This window comes from Orussus abietinus, unplaced genomic scaffold (genome assembly GCF_000612105.2).
Source record: "Orussus abietinus isolate OABI.00-Male unplaced genomic scaffold, Oabi_2.0 scaffold334, whole genome shotgun sequence".
Lineage (NCBI taxonomy): Eukaryota > Metazoa > Arthropoda > Insecta > Hymenoptera > Orussidae > Orussus > Orussus abietinus.
The window spans coordinates 1-21,272 of record NW_019394528.1 but is presented as its reverse complement, the minus strand read 5'-3'; the positions used below and the strand labels follow the sequence as shown (position 1 = coordinate 21,272).

General features: G+C 46.4%; 1 protein-coding gene across 1 annotated transcript; it reads left to right on the top strand.

Annotated features, from left to right (window-relative positions):
• Nucleotides 1-1,118: 1,118 nt before the first annotated feature.
• On the top strand, nucleotides 1,119-19,499 carry LOC105699007 (WW domain-binding protein 4; the record flags this gene model as incomplete). The annotated part of the gene is given in 5 exon segments (XM_023432633.1): nucleotides 1,119-1,153; nucleotides 2,425-2,632; nucleotides 5,458-5,559; nucleotides 18,818-19,085; nucleotides 19,166-19,499. Coding segments are annotated over 5 exon segments (947 nt in total), but the record flags the coding sequence as incomplete, so codon positions are not given.
• Nucleotides 19,500-21,272: the final 1,773 nt, after the last annotated feature.

The window sequence follows — 21,272 nt, the reverse complement described above, 5'->3', positions numbered from 1 at the left end:
CTCCACTCGAGGCTGTCGACGGACGTCGACGTTGACTTAACTTCAAGAGACTAACTGGACTAACTAACTGAACTGAAGGCTGGTTTTATTGGTAGGGTGTTCCAATTAGTGGGAAGTCCTAGGGCCTAGACGAGAGTGGCGCTTCTGGGTCGTACTGACGCGTTGTGTAGTCATCAGGTTAATGCTCGCACCACGCGGGTGCAGGGGAGGGACCTCCTCGAGGTTCCCCGCGGGCAACGGGTGGGGTCAAGCGGCCTCCCTTCGGGGAGTGCGTCGCGGAGGCCCCAACCCGGCAAGCGCCTCCCCGGGGTTTGAACGATCGGTCCGGATCATTCGGGTTTTTCCAGCCCGTCCTGGGCCTTCGGGCCCCCATGGCGGTGGAGTTGCTTGGTGGGGTAAGGAGTAGAACCCCCAGCAATGGGGGGACCGCTAGGGAGGATTCACCTCTAGATGCGGTCGGCCGCAAGGCCGATACGACGTCATGTAGTCATCAGGTTGTTCGTCCCCGGTTGATCGATAATTTTTGGAGTCGTCTTGGCCGATGAATTTGTGGTGTCAGGTGATGTAGTGTTGGATCCTTTCGCAAGAGTTTCCCAATTGCGTTTCCGTACTCGGATTTCCATGACTAGCTTTCGATGATCGGAAAATGGGTTTGTCCTTAGGTTAAGGTACGGAGGGTGCCCACGTAACATCTCCCGTCTTAGATGAAACATCACCCAATGGAGGATGCTTTCGCGGGTTGCGACCTGGGGTTGCCAACTTACTCGATTGACCTTTTCGATTGACCATGTACTTTCGTGATGCTGAATGTTACCTGGATGGAATTTTCTCCCCTTTCCTACATCTTGTAAGTGGCATGGTTGATCGGGTATTACAGGGTTCGGCGTGTTAGTCAGGGTTAGTGTTCTACATCTAACCCTCCGAATGGCAGAAGAGCCATGATTCTATTCGTTGAGGGAGGCGGTGACGCAATCGAGATAGGATTTGATATGAACGGGTTGAGAGGGATCGTCCTGGTAATTGTTGGAGGTTCCCTTGGTGGTTCTGGGGCTGTGCGGTGATGTAACCTTGTGTGGCGGCCTCGTCGGCGGATGAGGTAAGCGCCTACCGCAAGGACGATGATGAACGTGGGTGTTGAAATTCCTACCGGAAGGTAAGTCGTGAGTTGGTGATGAATTTTATTTTGTTGTTGAACCTGGATGCTGTGGGCCTCTTCTTCTAGTCTGGCTAAGGCCATCCCGATCTTGCCGTTTTCCCAGTTTTGGGTGGTGTTTCCGAAAGAGAGTTCTTTCACGAGGCTGTTGATCGCCAGCAGGTGTGGTTCTGCAATTGACCCAGAAATGGAAGTGAGTTTCAGCAATACGTGTAGTGCGTAGTGATAAGCCGTGCGTAAGATAAATAAAAATTTGGATAATATGACGAGAATAATTTCGTTCTTATCGTAATGTTGGACCCTCTGAAGAAAACAGTTTTTCCCTCTGACTTTTTTTGTACCATATAAAACAAGCGAAATATTTAAAGTGCTGAAATTAGATAAGATACCATGTATGTATAGCTTTTATATGTAACAATGAAATATTCTGCCAATAAATAAATAAATATATTCACAACTCAATATTGCAGTAATGCAATATTCTATGCACTAATATTATACCGCGGTGGACTTCATTCGGACGGAACGTCTTCTCGGCATACACTAGTGACATCATATCTGCAAGACGACATTCGTGTCTGCTAGTAAACCAATTAATATTAGTACATTGGTTTTATATTTGACGCGACATGACCTCCCAGGCATTGGTTAAGATGATGTGAAAGTGGTGTCAAGGAGGTTTCGTTTATGAAACTTTTCTCCGAACTCGGTATACCGAATCATTTCAAACTTTACAACGTGAACGTGGAGGCGATAAGGAAGGTCCGGACAACCATGAAATTTCATTTTTTTTTAATTTGTTTGCAGATATTTTCAAAATGTTTTATTAAAAATAAAATGTCATGGTTGCCAGGACCTTTCTTATAGCCTCCATATTTACATTGTAAAGTTTGAAACGATTCGGTACACCCAGTTCGGAGAAATGTTTCCTGAACGATTAACTTTTTAGATCCCACTTTCTCATCCCCATAATCTGTTGCGGATGCAATAGTTATGCGGTGGTTACAAATATGAACATTGTTCGGTAGTTTATTTATCTGTTCTTGGGCTCAAAGCAAAAATATAAGATTTCAACAAGCTATGCAGGAACCACATAAGATATAAGACAAATACTGGTATTCTCATGTGATCCTGATTTCTTTAAATTTCAACGTTGGTAAGCGTTAATAATCTTACAAAATTATAAAGAATATCAACAACTCTGTACGATCTAAAATATTATCTATTGATGTTAATGTTTCTTTTATATATGACTTGAATTCTGATTCCAGGGCGGATTACTGGAAATCTCAAGGAAGAAAATTCTGCGACTTTTGCAAATGTTGGATTGCTGACAACAAACCTAGCATCGAATTCCATGAGAGTGGGAAAAAGCACAAAGAGAATGTCAGCAAGCGACTTCGAGAAATCCATAAGAATAGTGCCAAACAAGCTAAACAACACAAAAAGTTTGAGGATGATATTAAGAAAATGGAAAGCGTATGTAACTTTGGCAATGATTTGAATAATGTATAGAAATGTATAGAATATTGTATTTTGCTGTCTTCAGATGTCAAACACGTATGCGTCTGTTGTAACGGTAGTAGCTTGTGCCGCGCATCGCTCTTCCGTGGATTCGTGCCTTGGGTGCACGCCGATTGAAAGTGACTTGACATGAAACTTTACTATTGAATGCGAAAAGCGTGGCTCAAAATTATATCGCTTAGGAGTAATAATGTTACAAGTCGAATACTTTACCAATTCGAGGTACTTAAATTCGAAAGCATTGCTAACTCGTGTTTGAACTCAAGTTGATAACTCGGTGCTGCATACATTCGACGCGGAGAGTAGAATCTATGGCGAATTGGTGAGTAAAACGACTCGAATTACTCCAACATTGCCAACTGGAGTCGACGACTCGATGCCGCGTACAATCGGCGCGACGAGTCGAGTCAATGGCGAGGTGAAGACTAAAATAATTCGAATAACGATTTCTCGAAAAAACAAATAAGGCGCGATTAGTATTTTTGTACGAGTAACTTGGTCTCACTTTTACACTCGTAACTCGCAGTACTTAGGAGCCTGTATTCGTCGCATCGCACGAAGCTGTTTCGATATGTGCTCTAGAAAATCTTGTAATCGGATAACCAGGTGCTTGTTTGCTTATAGTTGTTGCACTTTACAGAAATATTTTCAAATTCTCAAACATGAAATCAGAATTTTACGACGAATTAAAGTATTCCTACTGGATTTCGAATTATTCTTGGGCTTTGAATCTATCTCTGCCAAATTCACGGTTCTATTTTACATTAAACAACTGACATCCACGGAAGACGCCGTTTTCACCAGCGATCCGTTTAAGAGATAGTTTGGGGAGACTGCGGATATGTTTCCAAATTGCGATTGTGCGGGGTATTCACGTCACGGATCTACGAAACGCTATCGCAAAGGGTTCTGGCTGACCTTTTTGTGGGCAGAGGGAACATCTGTGCCTACTGTCGTTTTCCTGGAGCCGAGTTCTAAATAATTTAGCCTATCCTTGTCTATGATATTTTTCCGTGGAGATTGGCAGGCGGGGTTAAAGGGAAATTGGGAAAGAGCCAGGTTCCAAAAACATGCCAGGACCCAATGGGCAAGGGTGGGTACTTGGAAAGGTCATGCGACGCCGTTTTCACCAGCGATCCGTTTGAGAGATAGTTGGGGAGACCGCGGATATGTTTCCAAATTGCGATTGTGCGGGGTATTCACGTCACGGATCTACGAAACACTATCGCAAAGGGTTCTGGCTGACCTTTTTGTGTGCAGAGGGAACATCTGTGCCTACTGTCGTTTTCCTGGAGCCGAGTTCTAAATAATTTAGCCTATCCTTGTCTGTGATATTTTTCCGTGGAGATTGGCAGGCGGGGTTGCAGGGAAATTAGGAAAGAGCCAGGTTCCAGAAACATGCCAGGACCCAATGGGCAAGGGTGGGTACCTGGATAGGTCATGCGACGTCGTTTTCACTAGCGATCCGTTTAAGAGATAGTTTGGGAAGACCGCGGATATGTTTCCAAATTGCGATTGTGCGGGGTATTCACGTCACGGATTTACGAAACACTATCGCAAAGGGTTCTGGCTGACCTTTTTGTGTGCAGAGGGAACATCTGTGCCTACTGTCGTTTTCCTGGAGCCGGGTTCTAAATAATTTAGCCTATCCTTGTCTGTGATATTTTTCCGTGGAGATTGGCAGGCGGGACTGAAGGGAAATTGGGAAAGAGCCAGGTTCCAGAAACATGCCAGGACCCAATGGGCAAGGGTGGGTACCGGGAAAGGTTATGCGAATCAGAGCATCCATTGTTTCGCTGCGTGCTCCTGGTGGACGCAGTCTCTGCTTCCAATCCTCGTCCTCGTAATTTGTTAGTCTCTTCATCGCATCGAATGCTTTCTTATCCGTTTTTCTAGTCTAATTGCCCGCTCCCGCTCGCCGAGGCTGGCAAGTCGCGGCCACATACTCTTATCCAGTGTTGCCAATTTAGCGTATTTTCCATTGCATCTGGCTTTATTAAAACCTGTTTAATGAGACAAAATGACAATTTACCGGCTGATGAGGATTCTAGCTATTTCAGACAAATCTAGTGGAAAAATTGTCTTTATCAGCGCCTACATTACAGCATTCTAATGCTGATATTGTATGCGTATTTAGCCAAAGGAATGTGATTAAAAACAAAATTATGTAATCGAATGAAATAAAAAATGCTTAACGCACTTCTTGCCGTACATTCTGATTTGAAAAGGGTAAATAAATGTTGTTACAACTTGGACGTAACTGAAATTATTTTAAATAAATTAAAAACAAATGAAACATGTATCCATAATGACAGTGGTGCTGAAAATGAAGAGATTGTGGGTACAGATTTCAGTTTTTAATTTTGTGTCGTCTGTATCCTTATATCATAATAGGGTAATTTTTTTAAAGTTTTACGTTTTTGTTAAAAGTGCTGTTATTTTAAAAGTTATTTTTTGAATGTTCCTTTTTTAATGTTATTTAAAGTTTAGTACACAAAGTAAAATAATATATAAGAAAAACTTATTTGTTCATTTTTGACTGTCCATGTATCAATTTAGTGATTTTTTTTAATTTAACGGTTTTCTGCGGGATTTAACAAGACATCTAGCGAATTCTCTTCTGCATGCGTTGGCAACACTGGGAGCAATGCACTATATATCTACTTGTCATTTAATACAGTCAGTCATATAGAGAATTACCGAATAATGTAATGCACAATTACTTATTATTCCTTATTCCGTATACACGTAATTATTCAAAGAATATATTTATATTTTAGGCAGCTATGGCAGCGTACCTTAAAGATGTCGAAAACGATACAAAGGATATGACCGCTAACAAAATTATTGAAGAAAAATTATCCAAAATTGGATATTCCCAGGTAAGAATACATTGAGAAAAATATTATTATTGAATCATGGCAGCGTATTATTTAACAACCGCAGACATGAAGAAATTACGAATATGAATGTGAAACATTTTTTGCAACTATTAAAGATATTCAATTAGTTTTTTTTATATTAACCCTTATATCAAAAACTAAACATTGTTCCGTTCTCCAATAACCGAGTACTGGGGTATCCATAGCAAGAATTTCGTATGCAAAGGCATGAGAAAATGTTTCATATCTCCTGAATACTTTCTATTATGCACAATTTATGTATTGAATGCGAAAATTTCACTTAGAATGTATTCCCTTACCCCTAGACCACGAGAATCTATTTAAAGTTGCGTCCAGTATGACCATTTGTGCGCATATGACCGTTCATGCGTTCACTTTTTTCTAATTTGTGAACCTTTTTGTTCATGCACACAAGATTTTTCTCTAGGTGTGCGAGGTAATCGTGGAGACTCAATCTCTAACAAAATTTCGTCCAGTAAAAACATCGCCACAGTATGGGCAAAATACATTCTAATGCGTACTACTTTCTATAAAATAAAATGAAAAAATGTATGTTTCATTTGGGACACATCTATTCTTTTGTACTGCAACGCGTTTTTTTTTTTTTTTTCTAAAAAGTGTGACGGCCACGTCACAGTACATACTGTTACGTCAAGGGTAACAACAAAGTTCATATCACAGGTTAGCTTACCTGCAGGCGGATATACCCATTTTTGGTCACGAATTCAATGATGTGACCAAGGAATGAGGCGTACAGAGTTGATGGTCAAAATAAATAACACCGCAATTACTATGATGAATAATAGTATTTTATTACTAGTAGGTGGGAATAAACAGTCAACATTTAGCCAAGTTGATCAAGTATGCGATAAAATTCTTGGATTCAAACAGGTGATACGTTCAATATTTAAGATGCCAGGCTAGAAACACAAATAAGATTTCAAAAATCAAGTAGAAGGTACCGTCAGGGTGTGACGGATTATGTAAATCCCAAGTACAATTTTGATATTCACGGAGAATTTTTTGTCAAAGTGCTAGAAATAGTTATCGAAGATACAAATAAAATTTCCAGATTCAGATGGGAACGTGATCAACATTTAAGGGGGTTTCATAGAAACCCAGTTCATAGTTAGGGTAACGCATGCCATTTACGCTCATTCAATTTTACGGAAATAACAATTTCAAGTTCAGACAAAATACAGTTGACATTCAATAGTTTCGCAGAAAACACAGTCGGAAACTCAGATGGAAAACGCAATTAATATTTAATAAGTTTTATAGAAAACACTACCAACTTCGATCGGGAAACGCGATTAACATTTAACCTTTCGGCTGCAAAGGGCATGTATATACATCTAGTATTTGGCCCACCATTGCTGCACGGAGTAATGAATTTAATGAAATAATCGCGACCCGGTAAACCGAAAGGTAGCCATGGAATTCCATAAATTAGCACGCGATTTTGACATACGCTTGCGAAAGGAAGTCTTATTCGACCTGACTAAGATCGCGCCATCGACCCAAGTGGACCAGGTCCGCGATCAACCGGGCCCAAGTGCATCCTGATGACGCTGCACACATCCTACAACCCTGCAACCACCGCCCCCGTCTAGATCATGGAACCCCCACCAATTGGAGCGCCGTACCAAATTCGTCAAAACCAACAATCGCCCAGTCGGACAGTTAGTTAGTTAGTCGCAGTCAGTTAGAAGAAAGATCAGACTCACAGCGAGTCTCACGGACCCATCATCGTCATCGACCACGAGCTTGGAGTCTTTGGTTCTCGGCTCTCAGTTCCTAGCAAGTCTAAGACCGAAACCATCGAACTAGGAGGATCACTTGCACCCCGAGCTAGAGTTGTGCTGCTCGGTACTCCGGCGATCCAAGAGCATCAATCCAGGAAGGGACGGTGGCATTACTACATCCGTTGGATGGGAGGTTCCGAGGAGACCTCCAACCTTAGGGCACGTCACGGGCGGAACGTGTTCACGCGCAGGTACAGGCCCTTTCGCAAGCTCGGGTCACCTTCATTTTTCCATCCTAACCTCATCTTTCATCGTAATTAAAAACACCCGAATTCCATGCCTAGCTCCGGATAACCGGATAGTTTGTCTTTTGTATCTCCAAAACATTTCAATATCTTGCCTCATGCTAACCTCGCAAATTCTGAATACGAGAAGCGCCATGTTAGCACATTAGGCGTCCAGTGACCTACTGCCACTGACCGCCGTATCGCGTCACCCGAAGCTCCGCAACGCGGATCGAAACCGAACTGTAAGAATTAGACACGAGTACCCTCGCGGACCCTCATGATTTGTAGAAACACCATCAGACAGAAGACAAATATATTCATCCTCGTCAATTTATTGATAACCTCCATTTATTGGGCCATCCTTAGCTCCCCATTCCTATAAATCCCACTAGAGGATTTGGTCTAGCCGCTCGGGCCATCTCCTCCCAATAATATCTAATCGTTACGTGGACGTACGAGGTAAGACCTCTTTAAGGCGGAACCCGAATATTCCCCTCGGCCGCCACGTAACAAAACAAAGAGACGAATTAATCCAATTTAAATCTCGGCGGAGACAGGAAGACGAATATCGGATTCAAGGCCACGATAACGTGACATGATAAGAGTGGGAAACGGAATAAATCTTAGGTAGACCACCAAGGAGCGCCATATGTCGAGCGTGCTGAAACATTAAGAAAAGACACGAACTGCTGCGCCACCTGTCAGGAAGAACGCCATCATCATGCTCGGAAGCGCATGACGTCTAGACATAGGGTCTTGGACCCCCTCCTGACCAAAATTCCAGAGATAGCACATCTAATAAATATCGCTCTAGAAGACCGCGTCCGGTTACTGTTCGTTAGTCCGACAGAGACGCGGAAGCTCTGTCCATTACCTAGACCTCTCTGAAAGGTAGACTGTACCACAAGTAACAATTGTGGGTTCCGGTACTCCGGTGACCATAAGCCGAAGGAAGGAGAAACGACAGCGCTGTGATTTCCGGATCAGCGGGAAAATTGTCGCTCATTGATTGCTGTTTCTGTACTGAAAGTCATCGTCGTAACGCACTTCCGTCATAAGTGACTGTTTGACTTTTAAGAGCCAATTAAAACCTCGAAATTCTTTTCAGTTACGTGGATGGATTTTGACTAGAAAAATGGATTAATTAAATTTGTGTTAATTATATAACACTTATTACAATTTTTTGAATCGATTCTTGCAGAATCGATTCTTTGGATTCCGATTTTTTAGAAAATGGATTCTTCATGATTCGATTCAAAATCAATTCAAGAATCTATTCCTTTAAGAAAATCGAACATCCCTACCTCCCGTTTATTCATCCGGCCGGACCACCGGGCACAGTCGTAGAGGTGGCGACGTTTCAAAACCTGTTGAAGCAGGTTGAAGCAGGAAGCAGGCTGAATATAGCTATATACCGGGTTCGTCACGACTCCCCAAATTTTTGCCGATGGTTGCCTTTGTCGCATGTTACGGGATCCAAGGTCCGAACTCTCCAAATTTTCTGTAAGGGAATCACCCAGAATTTTTTGAGTTCCCGGGCGCGCTCCCGAGTACTCGCAGGAATATTACGATGAATATTTGGCGGAGTGTTCGAGAGCTTGCAAATTTCTGTAACTCGTAGCGAGACCCCGGTCGTCGGGCCGGAGTATAAACATCGTCGACCTCACGGAGGTCGCGTGCCTGCGCTACCGCTCGTCGCTCCGACTTCAAGTGAGAAGCTATCAAGGAGGCTGCATTGAGCGAGGAACCAGGACTGAAAACACCGCCCGCGGTACCACGTCCAGCCCGTCGGGCTCATCCGGAGAGACGTGTCGGCCCCGCTACACACTTTGGTGGCCTTACCTGCGGGGGCGGGCAGTAGACGGGTCCTGGCGACTCCAGTACGGCCGGCCGCAAGAGCCCAAGAACTATCCGACCAGGAGGCGGGAGCTCCCGAGAGGACCCTGGCTGCCACCGACCGGAAGAGGACGGGATGCCGTGCCCCAGGAAGGATCATCGACTTACGGGCTAGGAGTCTGATCACATCCTCACCTGTGTACCTGGGGCCTATCTGATGATCTGCCCCGGGTGAGCCGGGATCCCCCGGAGAGGAAAATTTCGGCCGCCGCGAACATCCAGGCGGACCGGGGCTCGACGGGCCATCGCTCGCTACGGCTGTGGTATTACTGGTGGCTCGACGCGCGCGGGGCTCGCGCTGTTGCCCAGCAACCGCGCCGACGCAACCGCGCCACCGCACCACCGCAACCCCCGGCCCCAGGAACTGGGCCAGCACACGCCGAGTCCGCCAAAATCAAGGTATTAAGGAGCATCTCGACGAATTAACGGCGCCGGTTAGGATTCTGGCTGGCCAGTCGAATCTTTACTTAGAACAGCCCACGGAGAGCTCCGGTCTTCTCTGCTTTCGACCGTCGGACCGATCGGATCAACGTCTCAAATAGTTTCTTTCAAACTGTGAATTGTCTGAAATTGTCTACCGTCTCCAAGGACTTCAAAACCTTCTTGGCTCATCGAGGAACTTAAGCCGAGGGGCCGGCGAACGGCGGTGAATTGTCTATCTACTAGTAAGTTCCACGTCCCCGGTCGAAGATTCCCGTTGTCGGGACCTTAGCTAGAGTCTCCGGGTGGTTTTTGTGAAGCTGTTTGACCTGGATAGTGTCGCGCCGGTGAGCGGAAGCGTACCGCGTAGTCGGTCTTCCAGAAGTCTCACGCGAGCAATCTTGCGGTTTTCCCTTGTGGGACTAACGGCGGAAGAAAATCGGGCTGTAGGTTGGCTTCCCGGGAGGCCGCGAGATTCCTCGAGCGGACACAGGAGCGACTTCACTTTGTTGCGCCGGGTCCCCTAATTTTCTATTCCCTGATTTTCTGTCGCGTAGTTTTGAGTAGGAGCGCGCGAATCGAGATTTATATTGCCTGGCCCCGAAATTTTGGCTTTCTTCGTGTAGCAGGGGCTTGTGAATGGTTTCAGTCTCCCCCTAGACCGTTGTTATGTAGGCACCCTTTTCGAAATAGGCATAACCCGGCAACCCGAAAGGTAGCTATGCAATTCCAGAAATTATCACGCGATTAAGACACACGCTTACGAAAGGAAGTGACCCAAGTAGACCAGGTAGCGATCAACCGGCCCGAAGCGCATCCTGATGACTCTGCAGCACATCGAACACCCCTGCAATTACCGTCCTCGTCTAGATCATGGAATCCCCACTAACCGGAACGTCGTCCCAAATTCACCGATAAAAACCAGCAACTACTTTTGGAAACGGTTCAGAGCTCAGTCTTGCACCTAATGGCAGCAAGTCTCACAACTCATCATCATCATCATCATCGACCGCGAGTTTGGAGTTTTTGGTTCTCGGTTCTCAGTTCTTAGCGAGTCTAAAATCGAAATCACCTAACTCGGAAGATCACCTACACTTTGACCTACAGTTGTGCTGCTCAGTACTCCGGCGATCTAAGAGCATCAAGCCAGGAAGGGACAGCGGTATTACTACATCCGTTGGACTGGAGGCTTCTAGGAGACCTCCAGCCTGAGGGCACGTCACGGGCGGAAAGTGTTCACACACAGTCATCCGGTTGATCGATCTAAGGAGGACGTAACCGAACTTGGCCGCTGATTAAGCCAGGTACAGACTCTTTCGCAAGTTCGGGTCACTTTCATTCTCCATCTTAACATAATTTTTCATCCTAATTAAGATTACGCGAATTCCATGTCAAGCTCCGGTTAACCGGATAGATTAAGTCCTTTTTATACCTCCGATCAGACATTTGAATATCTCGCCTTGCGCTTAAATCACGTGAACCTCATAATTCTAAACGCACGATACGAGAAATCCTTGCGTATTCGTTGCATACAGGGAGCAATTTCCGACGTCCCGGAATTCAACGGTGAAAACCCCCCACTCTCCACCTTCGCACAACGCGTGGAAAACGGTTTAACATTAATTAACCCGGAAGATGAAAATTTATATCTAACGGCCGTTTTGACACGTATGACGGGCCCCGCGCGTATTGGTATTGAGGATGAAGCCTTCAGGAACGTCAAGGAATTGATTCGGCATCTGAAAAAAAGGTTTGCTCCTAGTAAAGATCTCATTCTGCTTATGGGAAAGGCCAAACAGTTAAGCATTTTTCAACCTTAACTCGGTTGGTAACGTAGCTACCGGGAGAAGGTCGGTTCGACTTAAACAACCTGAATCTTTTTCGGAGTCGTTCAACCACTACTCTTTATCGTTCCGCTTAGGTCTAACTGGTAACAAATTACCATGGCAAGGTCGGTTCTACTCCTTATTTAGATCAAGGGTTGTTTTGGGAAGGTCAGAGATTCTAAGTTAAATTTGCTTTCCGAGAGTGAAGGTGCAGATTCTGAAGTATATGAAACAGTTGTAAAAAGTGGAAGTATTAATACGTTATTTTGAGGCTTTTTCCGAAAGGGATGATGGGAGGTACCGTGCCTAATTACAACGGGTCCCACCAGTCAGAAAGGAGAGTATCCCACCGCTGTCACTAATTTTGTTACGTGTCGCCGAGCGTATGCGAGGCCGGGGTGATTCGGGTAAAGATTACCCGAATTTCGCGCGTAACGGTTCTAATCTCGTGAGGACATTGATCCGAGCGGCTAGATCAATTCCTCTGGTGGGATATATGGAATTGAGGACTGAAAAGGGGGTTTGAACGAATGGCAGTGGCTAGTTTGCTATGCTTGTTGAAGTTATTCGTCAGTGAGGTTTGGTTTATAATCAGCTGGGAGGGGCAGCCGATGTGCCTTGACCTAATTTTTGTTTAGGTTATTATACTTCCGCATCGCCGCGGTCCGGGTGTCGCGATAGCGCGCTTTGGTGGCGGTAGGTTACTGAACGCCGGAGTGCTGACGCGGGAATTCTTTGCTGTTAGTATGGTGGTCTACGTGTGACTCTAATCTATTTCACGATGCTGAGATTTCGAGCTCAGCTGTTCGAAGGAAGTTATTGAGATGTTAATCTATCCGGTTAACCGGAGCAAGGCATGGAAGTCGCAATAATTGTTAGAATTCGGTTTGGTCGGACATGAGGGGATAAGAAGTAAACTAGAATGAAATGATGAGTCGAGCTTGCGAAGGATCCTCTACCTGGCTTGATCAGCGGCTGGATTCGGTGACAATCTCCTTTGATCGATCCAGCCGGATGACTGTGCGTGAACACCGTCGTCCCGTGTCCTACCCCAGGGTTGGAGGTTTCCTAGAAGCCTCCCGTCCAACGGAAGTCGCAATGCCGCCGTCTGTTCCTGACTCGGTGCGTTGGATCGCTGGAGTACCGAGTGGCACTACTGCAGATCGCAGAATATATGGTCTTCAGCTGGGAGTCGGGCGGTCTCGGTCTCTGACTTGCTAGGAACGAAGTACCGGGGACCAGGAGCTCCACTCGAGGTTGTCGACGTTGACTTGGCTGACTAACAATTGACTTATGGCGTATAACGAATGACATATCGTCCTGGTCTGAAGGCTGGTTTTATTAGCAGGGTGTTGCAATTGATGGTAGATCCTAGGGCCCAAGCGAGGGTGATGCTTCTGGGTCGTGCTGACGCGTTGCCTAGTCATCAGGTTGTTCGCCCCGGGTCGTTCGATGACTTTTGGAGCCGTCTTGACCGATGAACTCGTTGTTTCAGGAGATTTAGTGTTGGATCCTTTCGTAAGAGTTTCCTAATCGCGTTTTCGTATTCGTATTTCCATGGCTAGCTTCCGGTGATCGGTTTATGGATTTTTCTTAGGTTAGGGTACAGAGGGTGCCTGTGTAACATACGCGCCGCGCCTTCGCATAGGTGTGTGTAACCCAGATTTTTCTCATATTGTAACAAAAATAGCTTAATCTCATGATCGCCAGAAGGGCTCCTCCCCGCTCCAGCACAGAAACTTTCCCCTTGTGACGGACAAAACTTTACCACGTCACAATACTTATAAAGATGTCAGCTTCGAGGGTTTCAATGTTCGCGACTAACAAGGAAACATTCCCAAGTGTCCGCCCCTGATCTTATTGATTTCCATATATGTTGAAGAACACAAAAATCTAAGAGACACGTGTTTTTTGATATCTGCAATGGTCCACATTTAAGGGGTGAAACAACACCCCAAAGTTTGGCGAAAATTCAGTTTTTATAATAATTTTCGTAGAAGCATTGGACGGATTTCGACGAAAGTTGGTATAAACGTATTCCGTATAAGGACGGTGAAAACACATTGTCCAGCAATGCTACACCCCCCCAAGGGGATGAACTACCCTTCAGGCGACATTTTTTTGTAATATCTAATAAACAAGCACTCCTACTTAAGTTCCACTTACGCGATGTGATTGCTCACAAAAAATGAAGAATCCGTGTTTTTTTATTTTTACCAATAAACATTTACACATCGGTTGTAAAGAATAAATGTAGGTGGTATACGGGTATATTCCGAGTAGCTTTATTGGGTTATATCGTGACCAATTTTACCTTTTCACCAAGGAGATTGTATGACTAGTTGGAAACGGGTGATGACTGCGTTATCGGATCTGTTACGAAACTATTTTAGTCTCTTAAACTTTTTTTTAAATGTATTTATAAATAATTGCATGCTATGAAAACCAAGGACATTTTGAGGAATAAGCACGTTCACAAGATTTATGTACAATGAATTGGTCACGATATAANGGGGGGGGGTGTAGCATTGCTGGACTATTGTCCGATATTGTGTTTTCACCGTCCTTATACGGAATACGTTTATACCAAGTTTCGTCGAAATCCCTCCACTGTTTTTACGAAAATTATGATAAAAATCGATTTTCCGCCAAAATTTGGGTGGTTGTTTCACCCCTTAAATGTGGACCATTGCAGATATAAAAAAACACGTGTCTTTTAGATTTTTGTGTTCTTCAACATATATGAAAATCAATAAGATCGGGGGCGGACACTTGGGAATGTTTCCTTGTAAGTTCCGAGTCAATTGCAGATGTAACATTTGTAACTTTGCTCGCGTAACTATCCCTCCTTGGCCGGTCTCGCCTTATCGCGCACTCAGGCCGTCACGAGGAAGTGTCTAATCCTTTGCCTTTCTGGCCTATCCTGGATTTCCTTTCGGCAACCTCATATCCGCTTAGGCTTTCAACGGCGTAAAGCCTCAGTGAGTAAGCAATTTTCATCAGTGATAGCCGTACAAAAAGGAATACAGGATGTAGTTTCTGTCTCGGCTGAGGACGGTTTTGTAGTGGATTCGAAAATATTAAGGTTGTCGTATGTCTTTCCTCGTCATGTCACGTAATAATTTTAGTGCGAGAGTTGTCTCGTGTTTTGGGCTATTCGAGATCTGTGTAGGTGGGCTCCATGGTTGCACTTAATGCAATGTGTTTCAGCGACCCTTAACTGGGGGGGGGGGGGGGCATGCCGTTACGCCCTCAGGTGTGTAGGTGTGTGTGAACTCTGCAAAAAAAAAATTCGTCCGCCTTCGGACTCCTTTATTGTCCGTACACTCATGCTTCGCTTAACTTAAGGGAGCCGTGTCACAATTGTATACGGAGACCCGGGAGGAGGGCCGCCGCTTTGTACCTAGAGGGTAGGTAGCACCCTGAGGGAGGGAGTCGAATCCCCCCTCCTGCCTAACCGATCTCCGCTCTTTCTGGTGCGAGGGGTCTTGCGACGGTTGTTGTCCTGGTGAAGGTCCTGAAGACGGCGTACGTCCCCATGAGGACCCAGGTGGGGATGACAGCCAGGTCCCTGACACCGATGCTTGCTCGTCTGCGCAGGTCCTCGGCTGACTTCCTACTCCAGACTCCCCTCCAGCTCAGTGTGGCCGGGAGGTGGTCCACCGTCTCGGCTCCGGTGAGACGTTGGGTTTCGTCATCAAGCCCAGGGGTGTCAGCGTAGTACCGCCCCTTAATCCTGTTGGCAGTGTCAAGGGGGGCCTGTTCGCTGACCACCTGGGCGTCGATGACCACCGCTTGTCTCCCCAGGGCCGCGACGAGGTCCGGCTTCCTGAGTCCAGAGGGGGTCCGGAGGTGGGGCTCCTTATGGACCGTGTATCCCTGATCTCGGAGGTTTCTTGCGATGTACTTGGCGGCGGCGTTGTGCCTGGCTATTGTGGCTTCGTGCGTCCTGTGACAATGTTGGACCACATGGTTGATCGTCTCCGGATGGAGACATCCCCCATGGCACAGTCGCTCCCGCCACCGTCCACGGGTGATGCGTACCAGGATGGGGAGGGTACCTATCCGTGTCTTCACTGCGTGGATGTAATCCCGCCCGTGGAGGAGGCGTATTCCGTCGACGATCCATCTATGTTGTTGCGGGATGTATGCTGACTCTTTGAGGGCCGCTCCGTCGACCGATGAATGTAGCCGTTCCGCCCACATAGTGTTGAAGTTGTTGGAGGTGGTCCGGATCTGCCCATTGTCCGTCAGTCTTCTCGTACATCGCAAGGCCTCCGCCGTCAGGCAGTTGTCCGGAGCAACGCCTGACATTCGCTGTGGTAGGTATTCTTGGAGTCTAGCCAACCTAATGGCCGGGGCAACCCATCAGAGGGCGCGGATGCCCAGGCCGCCGTCCTTCTCCGCCGCGTGGTAGTACCCCACCGGGGTGTCGTTGGGGAGGGCCAACTACTTCCTGATGGTGGCGCGGACGATTCGGTTGGCCCCTATGGTGGCTCCCCCCAGGGCGAGATGGTAGTACGTCCTGGGGAGGATAGCCACCCTAAGCCCGTATATCCTCTGTTGGGGCTTGAGAGGAGCCTTCGTCAGTCGAGCCAGGAGTGGCCCCAGTGTTTCCACTGGTCTTCTCCCCCTGGCTCCTTCCGATGTGAAGTTTACTGCAAGGTACCTCCACTCCTCTGTCCTCTTTAGTGGGTGGATTGCAGCACCATCAATGCTGAATGTAGCTGCCGCATCGACTACCGTCTTCTTGCGGTGTCTGTCTCCGTGCAGGCTTACTGTCCAGGACTTAGCTGGATTGGTCCGGAGACCACACTTTGTCAGGTGTTCGTGGGTGCTATCCAGTAAGTGTTGAAGGCTTGCACGGGTGTTTGCCATTAGAGCCAGGTCATTGGCAAAGGCGGCTGCATTGGTGGTGTGTGTTCCGATGGTAGCCCCCACCTCCTCCGGCAGTGAGCAGAGGAGACTATCCATCGCCAGGTTGAAGAGGAGTGGTGATAGGGGATCTCCCTGTTTAACTCCTCTGGTCGGGTGGAGAGGTGTTGATTCCCACCCCTCCCCGCAGATGGTCGTCTGCCCTTCGTGGTAGGACCTGGTGATGTAGTCTCGTATGGGGGCAGGAACTCCTGCTTGCCCCATAACCTCCCGGAGGGTGTCATGAGAGACAGAGTCGAATGCCTTGGCGACATCCAGACATGCCAGATGTAGAGATCTGTGGAACTTGTAACGGTCCCGCAGTAGCGTGTTCAGGAGGAGGACGTTGTCCCTGCAGCCATCCACGTGTTGCCGGAAGCCCCTCTGTCGTGTGCCAAGCTCCAGACCTCCAGCCATCCGCGTCGCCAGGATTTTGTGAAGGACCCTGGCGAGTATGGATGGGATGGAGATCGGGCGGAAGTCCCCCGGCAGAGCGGCTCCCTCCTTCTTCGGTATGAAGATCGTTCTGGAGATGGCCAGGTGGTGGGGCAGCCTCCCCCAGGTTGAGAATCCTTACAATGATCTCTCCCGGCACAGCCCTGTACATCCGTGACGTCATCCCATCAAGGCCTGAAGCCACGGACACACAGGGCTGGGCCGCCTTGATCTCGGCGAGGGTAACTGGCCCCCAGAGTCCCGGGCGTGGTTCCCCTTGAGGAAGATTCAGGAGGACCCCGCCGCGGGCCCTGTGAAGACCTCTTTCCAGAACGGCTCCATGACCTCTCGTGGTGGCTGCCGGAACTCCGTCACTCCTTCGAAGATTGCCGCTAGGCATCTGGACCTGTTCTTTATCCACGCTTTCTGCGTGGTGACGTACTCAGCTCGCCGCTTTTCGCGGCGAGTTGGCTCAGGTCACGGTGGCCGCTGACGTCTCTAGCTTTTCTGCTATGGTGGTGGAAATACCTCTAAGAGGTAAGACGTCAGCCTCGCCCTTGTTACAACAAGATCCAGAATGCCCACGGCGTCCACGATTTCCTGCAGCCTGCGAGCCTGAAACCCTTCCGTTTCCGTAGGAGCGAGAGAGCAGGGCCGCCACGATCGATAGGTGATCTCCCTCGGGGGCCTGCTCCTCTTCCTCCACGGGGTCCGGGGGTGGTACGGCTCGGACTGCTCGGAGTTCATGGACTCTCCTCTGGACCGCCTCCCTATACTCCGGACGCTGCCGCTGCTTCTTGATGGCCTCCACCGTCCGACCAGGGAAGCGTTGGTGGAGCTGCTGGTTCAAGTTGGGGACTGGATCGTCTCGCACCGCTGGTCACCCGGGGAACGTCGCAATAACATCACACCGGGCGGGCAAACGAAGAATACGAGACCGTCTCCAGTATACGCGGTTCCTGTCTTCCCTCATCAGGTACAGTATCACCCCGCGCAGCTGAACACCCGGGGAACGTCGCCTTGCCGTCAGGCCGGGAAACAGGTGCACGAGTGCGAGACCGTCTCTGAATCTGAGCGGCCGGACACCCAGAAAACGTCGCGATAACGTCACGCCGAATGGCAGGCGTAGGGGTCCGGTTGGTCCGGTCGCAAAGTCTGGGGCTCACAGGGAACGTCAACCCAGCTTGCATGCAGTTCACCCGCTATAATCTCAGGGTCAAATATGCCGAGGGTTGTTCCAACTGCATCGAGGCCTAAGTTGATGCCCATCCACAGGATCTGGAGGACGGCGCAAAGATCTGCTATCACATAAGCCTGCATTAACATTTACATAAACATTATACCACACATTTATATTCAAATTAACAATTTATTAATAAATATTTTGACAGATTTATAATAATTTAATAGATACATAATAAATTAATAAATATACAGTCACAACCGATGGAATTACCATTAATCTCTAACGCTTTCTCTTCGCATTCCTCCAATCCCAATTTTCAGGAGGACCTTCCTCGAGCCATATTTCCTCATTTCAGATATACTAGGGTGACTTAACAATGTTTTTCTATAAATTATGAAAAATTGAACAAAGTCTAGGGAAATACTTCGTAAACGTTCCTTGTAAGCATGTTTTAAAAATTTGTTCATGTTGGTTAATTGAGTCAAAATTTGTCATATGGATTATTGACTACTTTTAATGATTTTGCAGTTTCCTCAAGACATAGATCCTTGTGATCCGATTTCTCAAATGAAATTCATAACACAAATTAAGGCGAGCTTGCATCGAACTTCGGGGACTTCAGGAGTTGAAAGCGTAGAAAACAAGTCACAAGGAAAAGGTAGGCTTAGCAAAGGAAAAGGAAAGGGGAAAAAGTCACAGGAGGAAAATCGGCCTAATAAAGTGGGTGTTCAAAAATTATGGTACGAGGCTCTCAGTTCTGAAGGATTTACATATTATTGGCACATAGAAACCAATGGTAAGAATTGTTTTTTTAATTCCTCTTCGCAGATTCCATTATTTAATGACATTAATATCCATTAAAATATGTTCTAACAGAGTCTATTTGGAATCCGCCAGAAGAAGGTTACATGACAATTGCAGAGCAAGAAAAAGAAGTGAAAGAACATGCTATTCAAACCGAGTTTTTGAAACAAATAGAAGAAGAAGAAGCAATTAAAAAAGCTGAACATTTTGAAGAGGAAAGGGCAAATGCTGAGCGTGAGAAATTGAAGGAACTAAGAAAACGGGAAAATGATCAATCTCAAGATCACCAGGTTGAAAGCATTACTGCAGAAGGCATCAAAGAATCGGAACTTCCATCGTATAAAAAGGAGTGTACTATTTCGAGGAAACCACAACCTTACGGCTCTTGGCAAACTGTTCAATTTGTGTAAGTATTAAGATATACGAACTGTGCTAGGACTCGTGGTAATTCCTGAAATTCGTGTATGTTGTATGAAGAATGAATGACGATTTGAATAAAAGGGGGACGGTTCCGGGTTTTCAGCGCCCGGACTATCGCTCGTCAACTTCGCCCAATCGTCTAAGCGGAGCCGTTCGAGCCACTCTGGAAAATTTACACCAGGAACTAGACCAAAAGTTGGGATCCAGGCCTCCCTGGAGACTAAAACATAATACGCAAAACTCAACAATCTCAAAATTTCAAACGACTACAAACAGTACTCGAAATATTTAGCTCGAACGGTTTCTCCGTCTCGGCAATTGTCTCCACGCGACCAGCTAACTCAGAGCGCACGCGCCAAGGTTCGAAGAAGGCCGGGTAAGACCAAACGGAGGGGAAAGGAAACTTTAAATAAAAATTGGGGAAAGCAAATCGGAAAATCGGGGGATTCAGCCACTGATAACACGCCAGCCAATTGGGAAAAGAAAAGTTACCAGTTTATTCTAAGAAAAACAGAAATAAAGAAAAATAATAACTTGACAAATTTTTATTAAGGACCATAGAAAATGACAGTGGGAACGGGATTCGACGGAAGCCGCCCTAAAACAAATAGGTTCGCGCTCGGAGGCTTCTCTAGAAAAGCGCTCTAAATATAATTACCGAAATCCCATCGGCTCGTACAAACGTTGTTAGGTTACAAAAGGGGTCACAAGGAAAAATAGGGCGCGCTCACTCTCATAGACAACTATTCTTAACAATCCCGAACTCAAAGATATGCTCCTGGGTGATCTAACTCAAATTCTACCTAAGATAATCGAGTGTTAACGCAAAATTACGGTACATAAAATACTCGGAGAGACAATACATTTCGACATTGAATATCGCAAAACCACACGAATTCTAAATTTTGATACAAGATTACTCCAGAAAATTCGACTCGAAATTGATTTCTCAGAACAACTTCTACACGATTCGAAGGATAAATTAACGCAAAATTCTCGCCAAAGGGAAGATAATAGAGTCCGCCCGAAGAGAAAAATATGGTCGCGGACGCGGGCGACCGCGTGGTCGCCGCACGGCTTCTTTGTCTTCGATCCCAAGGGAAAGACAATCAGACAATCCTATTTAAAAACTGACCGGGAAGAAAAGATTAAATTAACGCATTAACAAAACTATCCCGTCGAAAACCAAAATCGTTCACAGATGTTCGCACGAGAAAGAAACTAAATTTCCGCGGCCAAACAATGTACTACTCGAAATACTACGCGCTTTTACCCAAAACCGCACAACAGAAAATTCCGGGACACGACGCAAAAGAGAAAAGTTCGCGTTCGTTTCCGTTCAAGGAGCCCTACGACCTCTCGTGAGGCTAAACCAAAATCCATAGTAAACAAAAACCTTTCCGTAATCCCTCACCAGAGAAAGCCCATCAGGGAAAATCAAAAGATTGGCCGTGTGAAAAAAGTGGAGGATCGCCTCCGCGACGCACTCCCGATTATCGATGCGACACTGTGTAGACAAACCAAACTCGGAAAAGGACTCGGAACTCGAAACAATGTACCAATAGATGGGGTCCTCGAAACGGGCGCAGGGCACTTAAGTTAAGGGGATGTGAAAGGCGTCTCTGAGGGGTCAAATCGTTTATAAAAGTTTTCTCCGAACTGGGTGAACCGAATCGTTTCCAATTTTAGTACATGAATACGGAGACCCTAATGATGGTCCTGAAACTCGCGAAATTTCATTTTTCATAAAAAAATTTAT